Genomic DNA, 20,641 nt, shown 5'->3' on the forward strand with positions numbered 1-20,641 from the left:
CTGTGTTGGGAGCGTCCCAAGGATCTTGGCCTCCCCCTAGTGTTAGGAGGAACCCCATTTTAAACCGAGACGGGGTACCTAGAGGTGCTAGGATCCGGTGAAAGTTGTTAAGAAGCTACTACAAAGCGCTTAACATTATTTTGCTGATACACAATTTTAAGATAAACTTGACAACTGACCAATTATTCATTTGTGTGTCATTATTAATATATTACAGCTCTAATATTTCTTGGTGCTAGGGACTAAAAGCAACTTGAAGAGGCAGGGAAATAAATACTCCAGGGCATTTATGCAACTTTCTCCTCACCTGAATATTTTCATCCATCAAGGTTTTAAGCTCTAGAAAAGAGATATTAAAGCAGTTTCTAAACCTTTAGATAATATTTTAGACCAGTAATTCAATTGCACCCAACTACAGGTATTTTTGATAACCTTTGTTAGCTTTTGCTTCAAGGGTTTTTGTTTTCTTTTTCGAGACAGGGTTTCTGTGTGGCCCCGGCTGTCCTGGAACTCACTCTGCAGACCAAACTGACCTCGAACTCAGATATCTGCCTGCCTCTGCCTCCGGAGTGCTGGGACTAAAGGTGTGCACCACCACTGCCAGCTGTGGATCTTGTACATGCTGGAGAAGCTTTCTACCACTGAGCGACATGGCAGTCCCAGAAATGTTTATTAATGGTTTATATTACCCAAATAAAGAAATGGCTGAGTGACGGGTCTAATCTGTAAAACACAATCGCCCCTGAACTACTGACAAATCCAATCTCAACTACGCACAAGTACTCCAGACTCCAGAATTTAAGAGTGTGTTGGGAAACGCTTCGAAGGGACTACAAATCCAGGCATGCAACATAATCATCGACCTGTGGCTCTTGAATCTACCGAGACTACAAACCCCATGGCACCCTACAACGGAAATACACCGTCCAATTTTCTAAACCCGGTGGGACTCGGGCCCCGTTTGGAGCGCCAGCCCTGGGGCAAAGGATGCTGGGGATTGTAGTTCTTCGGAGGCGAGGTCGGGCCGCTCCCTGGAAGCCCAGTACCGGCGACTAGACTGCGCATGCGTGTCAGTGGCGTTTGCAGCGGACCGGGCTGGCAGTTCCTTCCTCGGAAGGAAAGATTCCTCTGCCATGGAGTCCTACGATGTGATCGCCAATCAGCCTGTTGTGATCGACAACGTGAGTAGCGTCTTTCCTATCTCTAAAGAGTCTGTGCTGTCCTCCAGAGAGGATCGTTTCCGAGGTTTCAGCCTAGGCCGCCTGCTCTTTGTCACTGGCCCGGCCTGTCAGGCGGGTTCAGCTGCCGCCGCCCCCGTCCTCCTCACATCCATAGTTTGCAGGCAGGGCGGCCAGCAGCACCCGTGTGATGGAGAATTTGAGGGTAGACAAAGGGAAGAGCTGTAGCCCGAGAAGGGTCCTTGGACCCTCGGCTCAAGGGGCCTTAACCGTTCTCGGAGAACCTAGCACCCGCCTTCTCCCTGGTTTCCCATCACTCAATTGGGTGCTCTTGCTGCCTATCTTGGCCCATTGGTCCCGCCTTTGGGCCTTGCCGGATTAGACCAGCACTCTGCGATTATTGGCTGGCGCGCTTGTCGCTCTTCCAGCCTCCATAGTGTTTCCCTTCTGTAAGGGGTGGGGCAGTGCAGTAGGGCGGTAGGGATTGGCTTGGCTCGCTCAGGGTGCGGAAGGCGATGGCTGGTCCACCGGAGAAGGGCAGTTTCCTTGGGTGTGAGCCTGCGGGGCGGCATAGTAAACTGTATCTGGGTGGGGCCGGATAACCTGGTGCCAGAAATGGCTATGGGATTTCAGTTATTTTTGTGATTATAAATTATGGTTAGTAAAGGTAAACAAAAAAGGATAGTGACAAAGCAGGCGAGCCCAGATGAGAGGCAGGGAGATCATGAGACGCAGTGTTTGTCAGGTGCGCTAGCGTCTCCAGGGCACCTTCGCCAACATGTGAGTTGACGCCTCACAAAAAGTGAATGGTTAGGAAGGAAACTTGCTCCTCCTTTCACAGATGAACACCGAAGATGGAGGTGATCAAGGTCATATTCCGCAGCGCTGCCCCATAAGTTTCATCGCCTTATCTAAATGTCATTCCTTTGCTAACCACCCCTCTACAAATGCATCAGTAATGACAACTAGAAAGAACCTTTTATGAGGCGGGGAAGTTGTCTTCAGTTTCTGTATTTCACTCAATGGTGTGGTCCCGTCGAGACTGATCGGGATCTTCCTGTGCTCTTTCAAGATCATCCTTTGAGGCAAACTACCAATGCCCACTGTCGTAGGCTGACCTTATCAGAGTAACTGTGATGCTCCAGCCCTTCTGACCTGGGCGGCCACTAGGTTCTTTTATTTGCATCATAGGTAGATGGAGATGGCTTGTCCCAGTTTATGCAGGAACAGGAGGCTTAGGAAGGTTTTTCAGACCACACACTTTTAGGAGTTGAAGATCCAAGACTCACACTGAAATCATCTGATTCCAAGTTCTTCAGTCTTTCAAGGAAGGCTGCTTTATTTATTGTGTAAACTGCCTTTTAAAAGGTGAGGCTGAGACTGGGGGCCGGGGTGTGTGTGGCCCAGCTAGTAGTGCTCATCTGTCATGCATGAAATCGTGGGCTCCATCCTCAGCACACCATAGACCTGGTATATAAAAACGATTGTGGTAGTTCATGTCTGTAATCCCAGCACTAGGGAGTTGGAAACAGGAAAATCAGAAATTCAAGGTCTTTGTTTGAAGCCAGCCTCTAAGACGTGAGAGTCTGTTTGTTTGTTTGTTGGGGGTAGGGAGTTGAGCAAAGTTAATTAAATGAGACACCTTATTTTGAGGCGTTTGTTAGACTTTTAAACTCTTGTGGGGAGGGGAGTGGGACCCTTCATTTTTCATTAGTCTCTTTACCTACATCCCACTCTACACATACCCAGGGCCCAATATATTCTGCCCCCCCCCCCCCGTGTGTTTGTGTGTGTGTGTGTGTGTGTGTGTGTGTGTATGTGTTGGTGCCTTTGGAGCCCAGAAGAGGGCTTAAACTCCCTAGAGCTAGAGCTAGAGCTGCAGGCAGTTATGAGCTATCCAACATGGATGGGGTGAAAGGAGGGATCCAAACTCTGGTTTTCTCCAAGGGCAGCAGCTAGTGCTCTTAACTAATCTCTCCAGCACACCACTACTCTCCTTATCCACATGACTCTAAATGGTGCCACAATGTACAAAATAAAGCCTTTTCATTGGCTAGGTGGGCAAATGGGTGAATAACTAATGATCTCTGCCATGGTTCCAATCAAGATGAGGGGTTTCCGCTATGTAATACTGTAAATGGTTGAGTAACACTTCTTTCTTTTGTTTGTTTGAGACAGGGTCTCGTGTAACAGGGTCTTCTTATTCTCAAGGCTGATAGCCAGAGAACACTACTACTTATGTCTTTACCTAGTTTCTGTGTGTTGGATTGACCTTTTTGTTGTTAAAATTTTAAAAATGCGTAGAAATGATCAATCTATCAATGGAGAAATGGCTCAGCAGTTAACAGCTCCTGGTGCTTTTCCATGAGGGCACTTACAATCTGTAACTCAAGCTCCAAAGGATCTTTGTTTTCTGAGGGCACTTGCACTCACATACACAAGTAAAGCGAGAAATCCACGGAGTCTGTTTAAATGGCAAGGAATTTATTAGGGGATAAAAACTCACTACAGATTTATTGTAGGGTCCTGGAAAGCCGAGCTATGGTCCACGCTGTTCTTCCCCCTGGTCCATCTCAGCATCCAAAACCACAAGGGGAGAGATCAGCTCCCTCTCAGGTCTTAAGGATCCTGAGAGGCCACGCCCCAAGGAGATGTACTTCAAGGTCAAGGGCAGGTGGAGCAGTTTCCTGCTCCCTCTCTAGGGGTGTGCTTCATGGTCATAGCCAGAGCAGCTCTCCACAGCACACAAAACATACACACATTCACATAATTATTGTTTTGTCATTGGCTGTGCAGGAGCAGTCTGCTCATCCCACCAGCTCCTTTGCCTTGGATCCCTGGAGCTGAAGTCACAGTCACAGTTGCGAACCACTCAATATAGATTCTGGGAACCAGACTGAGTTCCTTGGAAGAACAGCAAGTGCTCTTAACTGATGAGCTGTTTCTTTTTTCTCTTTTGAGATCTAAATACATCTCAAATTATGTGTACTACATGCATGCAGTGCCTGCTGAGGCCAGAAGAGGGCGTCCGATGCTGTGGAACTGGAATTACAGACAGCTGTGAGCTGCTGAGTTGGTGCTTGGGAATTGAACCTGTGTCCTGTGGAAAAGTAACAAGTGCTCTTAACTGATGAGCCATCCAGCCTGTTTCTTTTCTTTTCCTTTTTTTAAAGATTTATTTATTTATTATGTATACAGTGTTCTGCCTGCATGTATGCCTTGGCCAGACCAGGGAACCAGATCTCATTGTAGATGGTTGTGAGCCACCATGTGGTTGCTGGGAATTGAACTTAGGACCTCTGGAAGAGCAGCCAGTGCTCTTAACCTCTGAGCCATCTCTCCAGCCCCCAGCCTGTTTCTTTTCTTACAAAGACTCTCACTATGTAGCTCTGACTACCCTGGAGACTCATTATTTAGACAAAGCTGGCTTCAGACTTAGGGTCCTCCTGCCCACCTGCCTCCAGAGAGCTGAGATTACAGGTGTGTACCATCACACCCAGCTGGTTTTCTGATTTTCCCAGACAAATCAGAAAGGTAATTTTACCTGCAGTCTTCCGTTTGTATCGATTGCCAGTAAACCTACAAGTCTGTTGTGATTTACAAAAACAAGTAGTTGGTAGGTGCAAGTGCTGGAAGAATGGATACATCCGAGGCAGAATGACTGTTAGTGGGCACCCGGCCTCTTTTTGGAGTGATTAAAAAAAAGTTCTTCAATTAATTACAGGTTTGTGACCAACCTTGGCTATATGGTTAAACCCTGATTATATACAAGTCTGACCATACTTAAATACATTGAATTGTACTATACCTTAAATTAGTAAATTATATATGTGCCATGTAAATTTTATCTCAGTAGGTTATTTTGTCTTTCTTTAAAGTACTTTCTGAACCAAACAAAAGTCTTAGGATCAAAATGGACCAATTAACAGCCCCTGTCCTAGAACCAGTGCTCTGGAATCCTGCTCCTGTGAGGTGGGAGGCCACGAGCCTCTTTCCCACCACATCAGTCAACCTGAAGGGTTTAAGATAAAGTCTTCTCAAGCCACAAGCCCGCAGCCAGCTGGTGCTGGGAGAGCCTGCTGAGGGAGTTAGGAGAATGGTCATCGGTGGCTAGGAGCTGATTTTGTCCTCAGAAGTCAAGACCACTTTCAGGAAGTCGCTACGGGGGTGTTTGTTCATCTCCTTCGATGAAGCGAGTGGCGGGGGGTGGGGGGTGGGGTGGCAGCTCATCGCCAGGTCCACAGATCCCGTGGAAATGCTGTTAAAGAAGTAGATGTCTCCTTTCTGTATGCTCTGAGGCACAGCCTGCAGAATAGAGCACCCCAGCTCACCTCCTGGCCTCGGCTTATTGGTCCAGCCCTCGCTCGCTCCTCCTGGCAGGCCCTAGGGGCCGTAGGGACAAGCTGGGGCTGGTTCTTCCGATGCATCTCTCCTGATGCTACTTTTACCTTCCCGGCACCACCTCTGCCTGGGGCTGCTTGCTGGCGTTCTGGCTGCCCGTTCAGCTTTATAATTTAGGTTCCACTCGCCAATTTTTTTTTTTTAATTTTAAATTTTTTCTTTCTTTTTTTTTTTTTTTTTTTCTTTTGAGACAAAGTCTTACTCTGTAGACCAGGCTGGCCTCAAACTCACAGAGATCCTCCTGCCTCTGCCTCCGGAGCGCTGGGATTAAAGGTGCGCACCACTGTGCCTGACAACTGTCTGCCAGTCTTTGGCTCGTGATTTTAGCTTCCATCAACTAGTCTCTTTTGAGTGTCTAGCAAATACTGCTGTGTGACTTCTCTGATCTTGAGGAACTTGGGATGAAGTAGAGAAGATTAGGAAGCACAAAGGGTTGGGGATTTAGCTCAATGGAAGAGTGCTTGCCTAGCAAACCCAAGGCCCTGGGTTCGGTCCTCAGCTTCCAAAAAAAAAAAATTAGGAAGCACTAATTTCTAACAGAGGGCAGTGAGACACGTGCTTTGTAATGGTGAGCGAGATACAGGAGGATGATCACAGAGTTATCCTTCAGAAAGGCATAGTATTGCAACTGGGCCTGTCATACTCTTGCTAGAAAGACAGACAAATAAATGAGTCTGGCATTGCTTCACTTGGCTCTGGGTTCTTCTGCGATTTATTTATATTTTATGTATATGGTTGCGGCATGTCTTTTACACAACAAGCATGCAATGCCCAAGGAGGCCTGAAGAGGGCATCAGATCCCCTTGGAATTGGAGTTGTGAGCTACAGTGTGGATGTTGAGAATCCAGCTTGGGTCCTTAACCACTGAGCCATCTCTCTAGCACCTCACTTAGTTTTTCTTTGTTTGTTTTGTGTTTTGTTTGTTTGTTTGTTTGTTTTGAGACAATATCTTGCTGTAGAGCTTCCTTAAATTGTGGATCTTCTTGCCTCAGCCTCCAATTGGCAGTGTTACAGACAAGTACCACCATGCAAGGCTGAACCTGACATCTTCATCTGCCTTGCTACTTAGACTCTTGTCCTTGTGCTAGCAAACTCAAAGCAAACAACCTGGAAAAATCAACCTTAAAAATATTCGAATCTGGGGCTGGAGAGATGGCTCAGTGGTTAAGAGCACTGGCTGTTCTTCCAGAGGACCGGGGTTCAATCCCAGCACCCACATGGCAGCTCACAACTGTTTGTAACTCCAGTTCCAGGGAATTTGACACATTTATACCAATGAACATAAAATAAAGTTAAATAATTTTTTTTAATTCAAATCTAAGGGGGTGGTGCACACCTTTAATCCCAGCACTCAGGAAGCAGAAGTAGGTGGATGGATCTCTGTGAATTCAAGGCAAGCATGGTCTACAGAGTAAATTCCAGGACAGCCAGAGCTACATAGTGAGATCCTGTCTCAAAAAAAAAAAAAAAAAAAAAGGAGCCAGGCGGTGGTGGCGCACGCCTTTAATCCCAGCACTTGGGAGGCAGAGCCAGGCGGATCTCTATGAGTTCGAGGCCAGCCTGGTCTCCAAAGCAAGTTCCAGGAAAGGCGCAAAGCTACACAGAGAAACCCTGTCTCAAAAAGCCAAAAAAAATATAAATAAATAAATAAATAAATAGAAAAAGAAAAGACAATAAATAAGTAAAATATTCAAATATAAGGGGCAGTGGTGGTGTACACCTTTAATCCCAGCACTTGGGAGGCAGAGGCAAGTGGATCTTTGTGAGTTTGAGGTCAGCCTGTTCTACAGAGCGAGTTCCAGGACAACCAAGGCTCTACAAAGAAACCTAAAAAGAAAAAAAAAAAAAAAAGAAAGAAAAAAGAATTCAGATCTGAGAATATGCATGGAAGCACATGCCTGTAATCATAGCATTCAGGAGGGAGAGGCAAGGAGATCAGAAGACATTTCGGGTCACCTTCAGCTACAGAACAAGTTTGAGGCCAGCCTGGGATATATGAAATCCTGTCTCAGGGCTCACCTTCACTTGTTTTGTCTGGAACCCCTGCCAGGAAATCCAACTAGTCTGTAGGCATTACACACCCCATGAAGACAATGAACAATTATTAGAGGCTTGAACTAACAAGTTCCTGAAGGTCCTTTGCATAGTGCCGTTCCCATCCATCCGCACCTTTGTCCAGGCCCTGGGGTTTACCGCTGGAGAATTCCCCTCCCTCCTCGGCTTTGAGCTCAGTTCACAGCTGTGGTTTCCCGGCTCCTTGCCACACTGCCCAGCCAGTGAGTTTCCACATCATCTCCATTGGCTGTCTTCCGCCCCTAGAGGTTCCTGCTCTCCCCTCCTCACTGCTTCCCCAGCCCGTCCTCCACCTCTCACCACACAGACCCTTCTCCTCAGACTTGCCAGAGGCAGACAGACACCAAGATGACTGTTCTCGTCACCTCTGTCTTACCCCCACACCTCTCTGTAGAGGAGGGGGAACCAGAGAGCCAGGAGGAATCTACAGAAACACCCGACAGTTCATTGAGCATACAGTGGAAGTCCTGGTCACAACTCTGGTCCTTTGTCTCCCTGGATGTGCTCCCCTTTGCCTCCGCTCCTGTCGACACACACAGATATGAGTGCTTTCTCTCTTAATGGAAATGGGACCAAACCATAACCACTTGATTTATTGGTGGTTCTCACTTCTCTTTGTCCTCTCTCCCCAGGGATCCGGTGTGATTAAAGCTGGTTTTGCTGGTGATCAGATCCCCAAATACTGCTTTCCAAACTAGTAAGTCATTCTGAGGCTTTGTTGTGACTGTGGGGATCTTGTCAACTTTGTCCTGTGGCCAGCCCTGCCTCATTGAGGAGGAAGAATTCTCTCTCAAGTTAGCCTTGGTGTCCAAGACAGTAAACAAAGGATGTGAACCAGGTTTGGGATAAGCAAATGAATTTGTTACTACCTGGCATATTTTGAGAGGCACAGCAAAAGGCCTCTATTTTTTTTTAAGTGTGTGTGTGTGTGTGTGTGTGTGTGTGTGTGTGTGCATGCATGCATGCGTGCGTGCACGCGCACGCTGGAGAGCTTGTGAGTATGAGTGTGTGTGAACTGGAGGAAGTAGGTGCTACAGCATGTGTGTGCTGTCAAAACACAACATTGTGGAGTCAGCTTCCTCCTCCCACCTTTATGTGGGCCCAGGGATCACACTCAGGCCACCCACTTGCACATCAAGAGCCATCTTGCTGGCCCTCTTTTTAAAAATCTGATCCTAAGTCTGAGTGTGGTGACTCATGCCTTTAAGTCCAGCACTTGGGAGGCCAACCAGGTCTACATAGTGACTTCTAGAATAATCAGGACTACAAAGAGACCCTGTCTCAAAAAACAAACAAACAACCCCCCCCAAAAAAAAAAACACCCTCTGATTCTATCTAATGCCATAAATTTTATCCTTGGGTGACTTAGAGAGCCACAGAGTCCTCCAATTTTATTTAATTAATTAATTTTGGTTTTTCAAGGCAAGATTTCTCTGTTTAACAGCCCTGGCTATCTTGGAACTAGCTCTGTAGACCAGGCTGGCCTTGAACTCATAGAGATCCTCTTGTCTCTGCCTCCTGAGTGCTGAGATTAAAAACATGCGCCACCACTGCCCATTTCTAAAAGCTCCATCTATATACACATTGGGAAAATACAAGAACCAGAGATATTATTTATAAAACAATATAAGAAAAGTAGATAATATAAAAGTAACTTCAGGGGCTGGAGAGATGGTTCAGAGGTTAAGAGCACTGACTGCTCTTCCAGAGGTCCTGAGTTCAATTCCCAACAACCACATGGTGGCTCACAACCATCTGTAATGAGATCTGGTGCCCTCTTCTGGCCTGCAGGGATACATGCTGAATACATAATAAATAAATAAATCTAAAAAAAAAAAAAAGAAAGTAACTTCAAACAGTACATGTTCTTTCTATAAAACACAGAAGAGTGTAAGAAAGAGAATGGAAGTTAACTGAGCCCTCCCTCTTCAGAGATGACACAGTGGAATGGGAGTACATTACATTGGTGCATCTGGACTGTGTCCTTCCTGGTCTGTCCTAAAATGAGAAATGTTCCTTTGTGTTCTCTCTTCTAGTGTGGGCAGACCCAAACATGTTCGTGTCATGGCAGGAGCCCTTGAAGGTGACATCTTCATTGGCCCCAAAGCAGAGGTAAAATCCCCAGTCCAGCAGAAGGAGCCCTGGGACTTTTACTGTCCTTCTGCATCCTGTCACTGCCTGACCAGTGTTAGATCGGTTGGCTTGGTTATATTTTTGGCAAGAGGGATTCAAAGGGGAGATGGAGTCTGGCCTGCCCTAGGTATGAGTTAATTACGCTAACTTTGGCAGGACCCCCAGACAGGCTCTAGGAAACATAACTACAGAGTCATTGCTGCCAGTTTTGGTTCCACAGGGCACCTGGGGGCCATGGCAATGCGAAAACCTTGTGCTTTGCAGCTGCTAAGAGAGTACAGGCAGCTTGCAGCACACAGTCTCCAGTGTGGAGAATGAGTGCCTACCCTCAGGGTGGATGAGGACCGCAGGCTGGGACCCGAGGAAGCTGAGGCTCCTTTGGAGGGATCCTGCCTGTACAGCTGAGGCCTGGGAGGGCAGGGGGACATGTGGAGCCCGACCGCTGCTACAGATGTGCCTTCTGCTTGCAGGAACACCGAGGGCTGCTGTCCATCCGCTACCCCATGGAACACGGCATCGTCAAGGACTGGAATGACATGGAGCGGATCTGGCAATATGTCTACTCTAAGGACCAGCTGCAGACTTTCTCCGAGGAGGTGAGGGGCCTGTGTGCAAGACACTCCTGTGCAGGGTGCCAGGCTGGGTGGAGCTACACTCCAGATGGTGAGGATGACAATGACAGTGATAACTGCTGAGGGTTTGAATCTAAATATGTGCTGGCACTAGGCCGTACACTTTGTAGCTAGATTCTAATTGTATCTTCCTGTCATTCCATTCATATAGTAGAACTGAGCCGGGTACTGACAGTGCACGCCTTCCATCCCAGCCCTCGGGAGGCAGAGGCAGTTCTAACTTATAAATTAGAACTGAAGTTAGCTGTAGCAGCGTATGCTCGTAATGCTAGCCCCTGGAAGGTGGTGCCAGGATGGAGGGACATTTGAGACCAATCGAGGGCTGTGTAGCAAGACTTTTTTTTTTGGAGGTGGGGGTATTTCAAGAGAGGGTTTCTTTGTGTAGCCCTGGCTATCCTAGAAATAGCTCTATAGACCAGGCTGGCCTCAAATTCACAGAGATCCACCTGTATAGGACTAGAGGTATGTGCCACCATCCCCCGACCTTGTTTTTTTTTTTTTTTTGAGACAGGGTTTCTTTTTAGCCCTGGCTGTCCTGAAACTCACTCCGTAGATCAGGCTGGCTTCGAACTCACAGAGATCTGCCTGCCTCTGCCTCCTGAGTGCTGGGATTAAAAGTGTGTGCCACCCCCAACTGACTGTAGCAAGATTCTTATCTCAAAAAACGAAAATGGGGGCTGAAGAGATCCAGAGGTCCTGAGTTCAATTCCCAGAAACCACATGGTGACTCACAGCCATCTATGGTGGGATCTGATGCTCTCTTCTGGCATGCAGGCATACATGCAGATAAACCACTCAAGCATAAAGTAAGAATTCTAAAAGCAAAACAAACAAACAAAAGCGTTGCAGAGGACCTAGGTTCAATTTCCAGCACCCACATGGCAGCTCACAACCACCTGTAACTCCAGCTTCAGGCAGATCTGACGCCTTCTTCGAGCATCTGAGGGCACCTACACATGTGTGCCTACACACATACACATAAATAAACATAAAAAAATAAAAACAAGCCGGGCGGTGGTGGCGCATGCCTTTAATCCCGGGAGGCAGAGCCAGGCGGATTTCTGTGAGTTCAAGGCCAGCCTGGGCTACCAAGTGAGTTCCAAGAAAGGCGCAAAGCTACACAGAGAAACCCTGTCTTGAAAAACCCATAAATAAATAAATAAATAAACAAACAAACAAACAAACAAACAAACAAAAGATCTAGGGAGAATTATCTCTCTTTTACAAACAAGAAAAGAGAAAAGTAGACTGGTCATGCTGGTACATAACTGTAATCCCAGCACATGGGAGGTAGAGACAGGAGGATAGGAATTCAAGGTCATCCTCAGCTACAAAGCCTCTGTGAGGCCAGCCTGGGCTACATGTCTCAAAAAAATAAAAAACAAAATAATTAGGGCAGCAAGATGGCTCAGTAGAAGGAGAGAATTGACGTTACAAGGTGACCATTGACTTTCACGTATGTACTTGGGAGCATACACAAAATAAATGTAGAAAAATCAAAATTAAAAGGAAAGGAAATCAGAAAATCCAAGTGGTATTTCCAAAATCACTTAATGAATAAAGGAGTCGAGCCGGGATTCAAACCCACATCTTTCAGAGCCCATACTCATTAACTTCCAAAGAAGTGCATCTCAGAGATGGAAGGGGAGTGTGTCAGTTTTCAGGGACAGGAAATGTTCAGGCTTTTAAAATGTTCAATATGTGCTGGAAAGACAGCTCAGCATTAAGAGTGAGCTCTGCTCTTCCAGAGGACCTGAGCTCTGTTTCCAGCACCCATGTGGAATGGTCCGTAACCGCCTGTAACTCCAGCTCCAGGGGGATCTGATACGGGGTACCTGCACTTACATGCACATACATACATAAACATAATTTAAAATAATTAAAATGTAAATAGGCATGGTTGCACACTTTTTTAAAAAGATATATATATATAAGTGCTCTATCTGCATGTACAACTTTATGCCAGAAGAGGGCATCAGATCCCACTATAGATGGTTGTGAGCCGGCATGTGGTTGCTGGGTCTTGAACTCAGTACCTCCAGAAGAGCATCCAGTGCTCTTTTTTTTTTTTTTTTTTTTTTAAGATTTTTATTTATTTATTATGTACACAGAAGAGGTTGCCAGATCTTATTACAGATGGTTGTAAGCCACCATGTGGGTGCTGGGAATTGAACTCAGGACCTCTTGAAGAGCAATCGGTGCTCTTAACCTCTGAGCCATCTCTCCAGCCCAGAGCATCCAGTGCTCTTAACCGCTGAGCCATCTGTCCAGCCCCTAGGAGGCACACGCCTTTAATCCCAGCACTTGGGAAGCAGAAACAGGTGGATCTCTTGAGTCTGAGGCTAGCCTGGTTAACATATGTTCTAAGCCAGCCAGAGCTATATATATCTTTTTAAAAAATAATAAAAGTAAGGGACTGGAGAGATGGCTCTACGGTAAGAGCACTGGCTGCACTTAGAGAGGACCCAGGTTCAATTCCCAGCACCCACATGGCAGCTCACACCTATCTGTAACTCCAGTTCCAAGGAATCCGACACCCTCCCACAGACATACATGCAAGCAAAACACCAATGAACATAAAATAAAAATAAAATTATAAATAACAAATAAGTAAATAAAAGAGCTGGAAATGTAGCTCTGTGGAAGAGTGCTTGTCTAGCGTGAGAAACAATCTCCAGTACCACAAAAACAAAGTCTTAACAAAAATCAATATTAAATTTTAATTTTCTATTTTGAAATATATTTACAGTGTCGTAGTCCAGAGTTTAACAAAATCTTCTTGACAAGTAGGCAATACACAGCAGATCCAGGGACCTAGAGATGAGTTTTGGAAGACAAGGAGGTGGACTCGGAGGGTAAGGACAGAATGGGACTTTAGGACGTGAATTTGGAGAGTAAAGATACAGACTTGGGCGTGGCATGTGACAGTCTCAGCTTGCCTCTTCTCTGAGGGGGCTGACAGAGGCCCCCCCGGACTAGCACACTTTTGAGGCAGGGTCATGAGGGTGTACAGCTGCCTCACACCGCCTGCCTCCTGGGCCTCTTTCCACAGCATCCTGTGCTCCTGACTGAGGCTCCTCTAAACCCTCGGAAGAACCGTGAGCGGGCTGCAGAAGTTTTCTTCGAGACCTTCAACGTGCCAGCTCTCTTCATCTCCATGCAAGCTGTGCTTAGCCTGTGAGTAGTGGGCTGCCTGCCTGGTGTGGCCTCACACCGTACCCCAGCCTCCGCAGGCGCTCTCCCCAGTGAGGAAGAGCCAAGAGTGAGAAAAAGAAACTCACTGAAATTAGACAGTCGGACTCCTCAGAGGAAACCAAAAGCAAAGGTGTGGCTGGGACCGAGACTGTCCCAGTGTAGTAATCTCAGGTTTGGGGTCCAAGTCCACGGCCAGATGCTGCCACCACCCTTCCTGAGGCTCAGTGTGCCCCAGTATTGGCTCTGTGTGGACTGTGCAGTGCTCTGCTGCTGGTGCATCTGTGTAGCGAGTCTCTTTCTGTCCCGCCAGCCAGCTCCCAAATAATGACACGGAGACTTCTTACCAATTATGAAAGCTCAGCCTATAGCTTAGGCTTGTCCCTAGCCAGCTCTTCTAACTTAAATTAACCCATTTATATTAATCTACGTTCTATCACATGGCCTTACCTCTCTTCCATCTTCACCTCCTGTTTCCTCTCCACGTCTCCTGGTGTCTCTTGTGCACCTAGATTCTTCCCCTCTTCCTTTCTGTCCCGGGAAACCTTCTGCCTAGGTATTGGCTGTTCAGCTTTTTATTACACCAGTCACAGCAATATATTTTTACACAGTGTACAAATATCCCACAACATATCCAGACAGTACCACCCTGCCACGCCCCCCACCCTGCCATGCCCCCCCAGCCCCCGAACCCCCCATGCCTATATCTTGTCTGCTGCTGAGATGATACCCTGTGACCTACACAGAGGATTTATTTGACCCCATTAAGAAATCATGAACCAGCATTTGCAGGCTAAGAGATTTCCTGGGCTGAGCATGAGGCTTCATGGTGGAGCACTTGCTTAGCATATACAAAGGTCTAGGGTTTGATCCCAGCACCTCCAAAACAAAAGTAAATTGAAGGATTGCATATCCAAATCTAAATTTGTGACCTCTGAACAAATGGAAAGTTCTCATATTTGGGGGCCTGTATTTCCCTAGGACAAAATTCAGCCTCAGCTGGCCGCAGCTGCCATAGCACACAGGGTGTGCTAGCAGACTGCCTGTTGACCTCTGAACACTGAGGCTGTGCAGGGGTTTGCCCCACCCTGAGTCTCTTACCTGTGTCATCTGGAGATAGGAAACTATAGGCAGACCCCAGAGGCCGCATGGGGAAGCCCCAGCTCTCCAGGAAAGTGAAGAGCAGTTGTGTTTTCCTTCACTCGTTTCTTTTCCCCACCCTTCTCTTGGGAGTTGACTACCCTTTAGGTCAGGTCCCTCCAGGGTAGTTAAAGGGCCGCTGTACTCTCTGACAGGAAGGCCTGTTCTTCAGGATGCTGGAGAACCTTTGCTCCCCACTCAAGGTTTCCCTAGTACTCCATCACCAGGAGGGCCCAGGACAAGTGGGTTTCTTCCCCGAGGAGTGTGGCACTCAGTGATTGCCCCTTTGTCCAGTTATGCCACAGGCAGGACCACGGGCGTGGTGCTGGATTCTGGGGATGGTGTCACCCATGCAGTCCCGATTTATGAAGGCTTCGCCATGCCTCACTCTATCATGCGCGTCGACATTGCTGGCCGAGATGTGTCTCGTTTCCTTCGCCTCTATCTACGTAAGGAGGGCTATGATTTCCACTCCTCCTCCGAGTTTGAGATTGTCAAGGCCATAAAGGAAGTGAGTGCTGTCCTGTGGGCTGAGGGGTGGGAGGGGGTAGTGACCCTAAGAAGGAAGAGGGTTGATGCTCCATGGGTCCTGGGTCAGGCTCTCCTCTCTCCTGGCTCTCCTGGCACTGTGCACTCTCCCCTTCACCTTCCTGAGTGCTGCCATCTTGTGGGAAAGGAGCCATTTCCAGCCCCTGAGCTGGGCCTCTGCACAGGTGCACATTACTGCAAATTGTGCAGGTTCTCATCTTGGAGAAGCTGAGATGCTTTTTTCTTCTCAAGTGTATCAATCCCCCTGACATGCGTGGTTCTGGGTAAACCTCTGAGCTGCTCATGGGAAACCAGAACCATGTCAGAGGTAGATGTCTGAGCCTGGCTAAATTTGGATAGTCTCAGGCCCAGGAGCTACAGAGGCAAGTGCCCAGGTTTGCCCACCGGGAAGTGGAACAAGAACTCAGGACAGTGTGACAGACCTCTGCCCGGGCTCCTGGGCAAGGACTTCGGCAGTCACTGCCGACTGACAGATCTCTGACAGCATGTCACTTCTGTGGGACTTGGCCTGGGAGGACACTGGGTTTCCTGCCACCCTGACTGTCGTACTTGATTCTGCAGAGAGCCTGCTACCTGTCCATAAACCCTCAGAAGGATGAGACGCTAGAGACCGAGAAGGCACAGTACTACCTGCCCGATGGCAGCACCATCGAGGTAGTACCCACAGCTTTCCCTTTTTCCCTCACACCCACCACTAAGCTTGGACTAAATTAGTGGAATGCCCTGTGAGGCCCTGAGCAACAGGACTCCCTATAGAGAAGGGAAGGGGCTCAGAAGGACTTCCCGAGGTCTGGATGCGTAAGGAAGTGGGTGTTCATGCTTCTTTAACCACACCCCTGGGGACAGATTGGCAAAGTCGCTGCTCCCTAGAACTCCCACTAATGAGATGTTTCCGAGAGTGTTATTGCCAGAGATCTCTTATCCAGAGATGCTAGAGCCATTGGTACCATGTTTCCCCTCCCTGGTTTCCCAGAAGCTCCATTGGTTCCCAGGAGCCTTGTCTTGGCTCCTTGAGGTCCTTGACATAGAAGATCTGTCTTCAACCTGGGCTTCGCATACACCTGGTTCCTAAGAGACAGGCAGAAAGACCCCTTCCTTCCCTTCAGTTTCCAGGGACCTCAGTCACAGCCCAACCTCTTAAGCTGGCTCTTTACCCTCCAGATCGGCCCTTCCAGGTTCCGTGCCCCTGAGCTGCTGTTCAGGCCAGACTTGATTGGGGAGGAGAGTGAGGGCATCCATGAGGTCCTGGTGTTTGCCATCCAGAAGTCTGACATGGACTTGCGGCGTACACTCTTTTCCAACATCGTCCTCTCAGGAGGTTCTACTCTGTTCAAAGGTGGGTCTTTGCTCATGGGACCCTTGTTGAAGATCCTATCCTGCAGGGGTTGGGGGCCCAGAGAATTGATTTGGGGGGGTCTCTTTTTTTCTGCCCATTTAGGTTTCGGTGACAGGCTACTGAGCGAAGTGAAGAAACTGGCCCCCAAAGACGTGAAGATCAGGGTAGGCGTATACTGGAGGTCGGGCTGGGTAGAACTGGGCTCCAAGGACTGAGGCACACAGTGTGTCCCCGTCCGGGTCTCTCTCCAAGCTCTTCAGGCAACCACAGCACTGTAGGCAGCATCAGGGGCTCCTAGCACATAGAAGGACCCCAGAGTATACATCTGCCTCCAAGAGGGCCCCCTCTCACTCTTCACTGTGGCCCGGCAGCTAGATGTGTACACGTGTAATCTAGCACTGTGGAGGCTGAGGCAGGAGGACTGCCAAAAGATCAAGGCTAGCCTGGGCTACATAGAGGGACCCTAAGAACAGTCGAGTGCCGATACCTGAATGTGTTAGAGTGCTTAGCTGGGACCCCACTGTGGTCCCTCAGGAACACTAAATTGACAGACTGACGTTACCGTCGCCACGCCCCTCTCGTCCCTCAAGGCAGAACCCTGTAGTGCAGTTTGCCTTGTGAGTGGTGCTGAAGGGAGTCACTTCATGTGGCGAGGAAACTGAGGAAAGGCTCTGATTCCTGCCACAGGCGTAGTTCCTGCTTAGTGTCAGGCTGACCACAGCTCCTGCAAGAAGCCACAGGTTCAGCAAGGAACCGTGTAGCCTACATGGATACATGCAGCATAGCATGCATCCACTGTTCTTGTCAGTGAGGCAGTACAAGGTTGGCAGGGCGGGGTGGGCAGATGATTCAGTGGATAAAGCTCTTGCTGTCCAAGCATTAGGACCAGAGTTCAGTCCCCGGGATTCACATAACAGCAAGGTATGCATGGCGGCCACTTGCAATTGCAGCTTTTGGGAGGTAAAGACAAGGTCCCTAAGGACAGGCTGTCTAGGTAGACTAGCCAGAACTGGCAAGCTCCAGGTTTAGCAAGAGCCTCTTGCTTCAGTAGTTAGAGCAATCGAGGAAGACACCAGCTGTCAACATTGGGCCTCTGCGTGCTCATGTGTGCGCACACCCATGCTCTCATATACCTGGAACACACACGTGCAAAAGAGGAATAAGTAGGGTCGGGTGTCTTAGATTCCTCTTTCCATCCCCTCTGCAGATATCTGCACCCCAGGAGAGACTGTATTCCACGTGGATTGGGTGAGTAGCCCGTGGAATAAGTACAGAATGGGAAGCGAGAGCTCGGACCATTCCACCCGCCTACCCTGTCCCTTAAGAAAGGACCCTGAGGGATTGGCTGGCTGCACAGTGTCACTCACACTGCTCCTTTGGGTTTTCTCCACTCCAGAGGCTCTATCCTTGCTTCCCTGGACACCTTTAAGAAGATGTGGGTCTCCAAGAAGGAATACGAAGAAGATGGTGCCCGGTCCATCCACAGGAAAACCTTCTAATATTGAGACACCACCTTCACCTCTCTCTGAAGTTAACTCCACTTGAAAACTCGCTTTCTTGAGTTGGAGTGTTGGAGAGGAACTGCCTGTATGTGTGAGTGAGTGTGTGGGTATGTATGAGTGTGTGCGCATATCGAGTGCCGTGTGGCCCAGGGATCCTGGGCCCAGAAAGGACATTGAACTACCCACGATGGTGATGGCCTGAGGCCTGGGGTTGACTACTAACTGGCCCCTTCCAGGGAAGAGCTCTGGCAGAGGCCCACTCCTTTCTCAGCTAGGCCTTTGTCTGGCTGTGTGGAACTATGGTTACTACCGTAGAGAGACCTTGCTGCTGCCAATCTAGGCTGGGCTGGCCCCACCCCACCCCAGAGTGCCGTGAGGCTGGAGGCAGCTGCTGGCTCCCCTGCTCACCATTCTGCTGTCCATCCATGCCTCTGGATCAGACTGAGGACTGCGGCTGGGCCTAAGTGCTGGCTGGCTTCGTTTCATTGTGGGTTTGGGAGACTGAAAAAGCGCTCCAACAGTGGCTGTAGACTGGTCTCAGGAGACAGCAGGGTACACTCATGGCCACAGGGAACCAGGTAGGAACCAGGACCACACTGGGCATTCGAGGAGGACAGGGGATAGCCGCAGGGTTAATTTACAAGCCCCAGCCACATGCAGGGGTCCTGGGGAACTGTAAGGACCTGTGGGCTCCAGCTTCTGGATTTGCTTCTCATCCACCCTTGTCCCAATGCCATCTTCACAGTTTTATTTATTGTCCGTTTGTTCGGGAAAGGGACTGCAGAGAGAGCTCACTGTCCCCTGCCCACCGATCACCTTGCTTACACTAATGTTTACAGCACCTAGGCTTTCCATAGCATCCGGGCCGTCATTCCCTGCTGATGGTGAACTGACAGTATTCATAGGCCTCAGGACTCTGCGGGATTGGAGGCTGCACACAGAGGTGCCCAGCCAGCCTCTTCTTTTCTCCTTCCTCCATTTGCTCACTGCCCTGGAACCACCAGGCTGGTTGCGGCTGGATTTTCAAAACAGGAAACCGCATCACTCTTTGGCAGAAGCCTCTTGCGAGGGAGGTATGTTGGAGATCTAGACCCTTTAAGACAGCTGCAGTTGACCATGTTGCCTTCCGCCACTCTAGCTGACGAGGGAGACCAGGGTGAAGTGGCGGGGAGGCCCCTTCTGGGTTGGCCAAAGGCCCCCCGACTTTGCACCTGTTTGGGAATGGAGAGAAGGGCCCAGACCAAAGTGCCAAGAGCTGATGGGCTCTGGCCTGGCTCTCAGAAGCGGCCCAAGGGCCTTTGTACCCACACAGTACAAAGCTAGGTGAACCCGTCTGCACCGACATCCTCACCAGTGATACCAGGTCCACCTCAGCTCCAGATTCCAGACAGTATTCTCTCTCCACCATCCTATGACCAAAGGCCCCTGCCAGATGTAAGCTGAAGCTGGTGTGTGTGGAATCAATGTGGCAACCCATGGACTGCAGTGCGCTTAACCAGCTCCATCTCTCTTAGCCCAAGCCTGTCCCTTGCACAGCCTCGCAGAGCCACGTTGCCTGGTGGGGCCCAGTGTACTTAAATAAAGTCGTTCCAATAGATCTATCAGTTCGGCCTCTCTGTGTGGCCAGTGCCTGGTGAGAAGAAAGGGAACCTATGGTTTCTTAAAATCTGATATGCAGTCCACACCTCAACCTGTTCGGTGCTGGAAAGAGAACTGAGGATCCAATTGCTGTGAACACTCGAATCCATGGGTGAAACCTGACTTCAAATGATGAACATCTTGTCATCCCTGAAATCAGAACTCTTAAAACTCGTGTGTGTAAGACACTTTGACCAGGCCTGTGATGCTAGCTACTCAGGAAATTGAGGCAGGAGAATCACAAGTTTAGGACTCCTCTGGTTAAAGAGTGGGTTCAGAGCCAGCCTCCACAACTTAGTGAGACCGTCTCAGAATAGAGCTGGGTCTGCAGTTCAGTAGGAGAGCACTTCCCTGGCATGCATGAAGCCTTGCCTTCAACCCTCAGTGCCTCTCACCCCCACACAAACCCTTTGGGAATGTTTCAAGATGAAGAGCCTGACCACTGAGATGTCTGTAGATAAAGGGCGCTTACAAAAATTCTGTCTACCTGTATTTGATTCCAGGCCCCACATCGAATTGACTGCATGCAGCACGCAGGCTAAGCTCTGACCTCCACACGCACACCCATGTACACCCATACTCACACAAGCAAACGTAATAAGGATTTCCTCTTAAAAAATTGAATGTGGGGCGGTGCTGGCACACGCCTTTAATCCCAGCACTCAGGAGGCAGAGTCAGATGGATCTCTGTGAATTCGAGGACAGCCTGGTCTATAGAGTTCCAGGACAGCCTGAAAAACATTCTCAAAAAACCAAAATCAGATAATTTAAACCTGTATCTAAAAGGAAATTGCCAGATACCTAACAAATGTTTACACTCCCCAATAACTATAAAGTATGGGTGTTTTTTGATCCATATCAAAAAGA

The 20,641-nt window shown here is 48.6% G+C and overlaps 1 protein-coding gene across 2 annotated transcripts; it reads left to right on the forward strand.

Annotated features, from left to right (window-relative positions):
- The first annotated feature begins 1,043 nt into the window (after positions 1-1,043).
- Positions 1,044-19,733, forward strand: Actr1a (actin related protein 1A). 2 transcript variants are annotated; one of them, XM_059257024.1, is made up of 11 exons: positions 1,047-1,181; positions 8,285-8,349; positions 9,689-9,764; positions 10,256-10,381; positions 13,470-13,594; positions 15,044-15,260; positions 15,860-15,952; positions 16,460-16,634; positions 16,737-16,798; positions 17,842-17,882; positions 18,031-19,733. In XM_059257024.1, exons 1-11 carry the CDS (start codon positions 1,134-1,136, stop codon positions 18,131-18,133), a joined length of 1,131 nt encoding a protein of 376 aa, XP_059113007.1. In that variant the 5' UTR covers positions 1,047-1,133; the 3' UTR covers positions 18,134-19,733. The 2 variants fall into 2 exon arrangements, with proteins under 2 accessions (XP_059113014.1, XP_059113007.1); XM_059257031.1 differs by lacking the exon at positions 16,737-16,798 and having other exon boundaries at positions 1,044-1,181.
- Positions 19,734-20,641: the final 908 nt, after the last annotated feature.

Source organism: Peromyscus eremicus, chromosome 1 (assembly GCF_949786415.1).
Source record: "Peromyscus eremicus chromosome 1, PerEre_H2_v1, whole genome shotgun sequence".
NCBI lineage: Eukaryota > Metazoa > Chordata > Mammalia > Rodentia > Cricetidae > Peromyscus > Peromyscus eremicus.

Coding starts and splice junctions, on each gene's coding strand:
- Actr1a (XM_059257024.1), top strand. CDS start 1,134: ATGGAGTCCTACGATGTGATCGCCAATCAGCCTGTTGTGATCGACAAC. Junction 16,635..16,736: donor AGGTTCTACTCTGTTCAAAG/GTGGGTCTTTGC, acceptor CTGCCCATTTAG/GTTTCGGTGACAGGCTACTG. Junction 17,883..18,030: donor CTGTATTCCACGTGGATTGG/GTGAGTAGCCCG, acceptor TCTCCACTCCAG/AGGCTCTATCCTTGCTTCCC.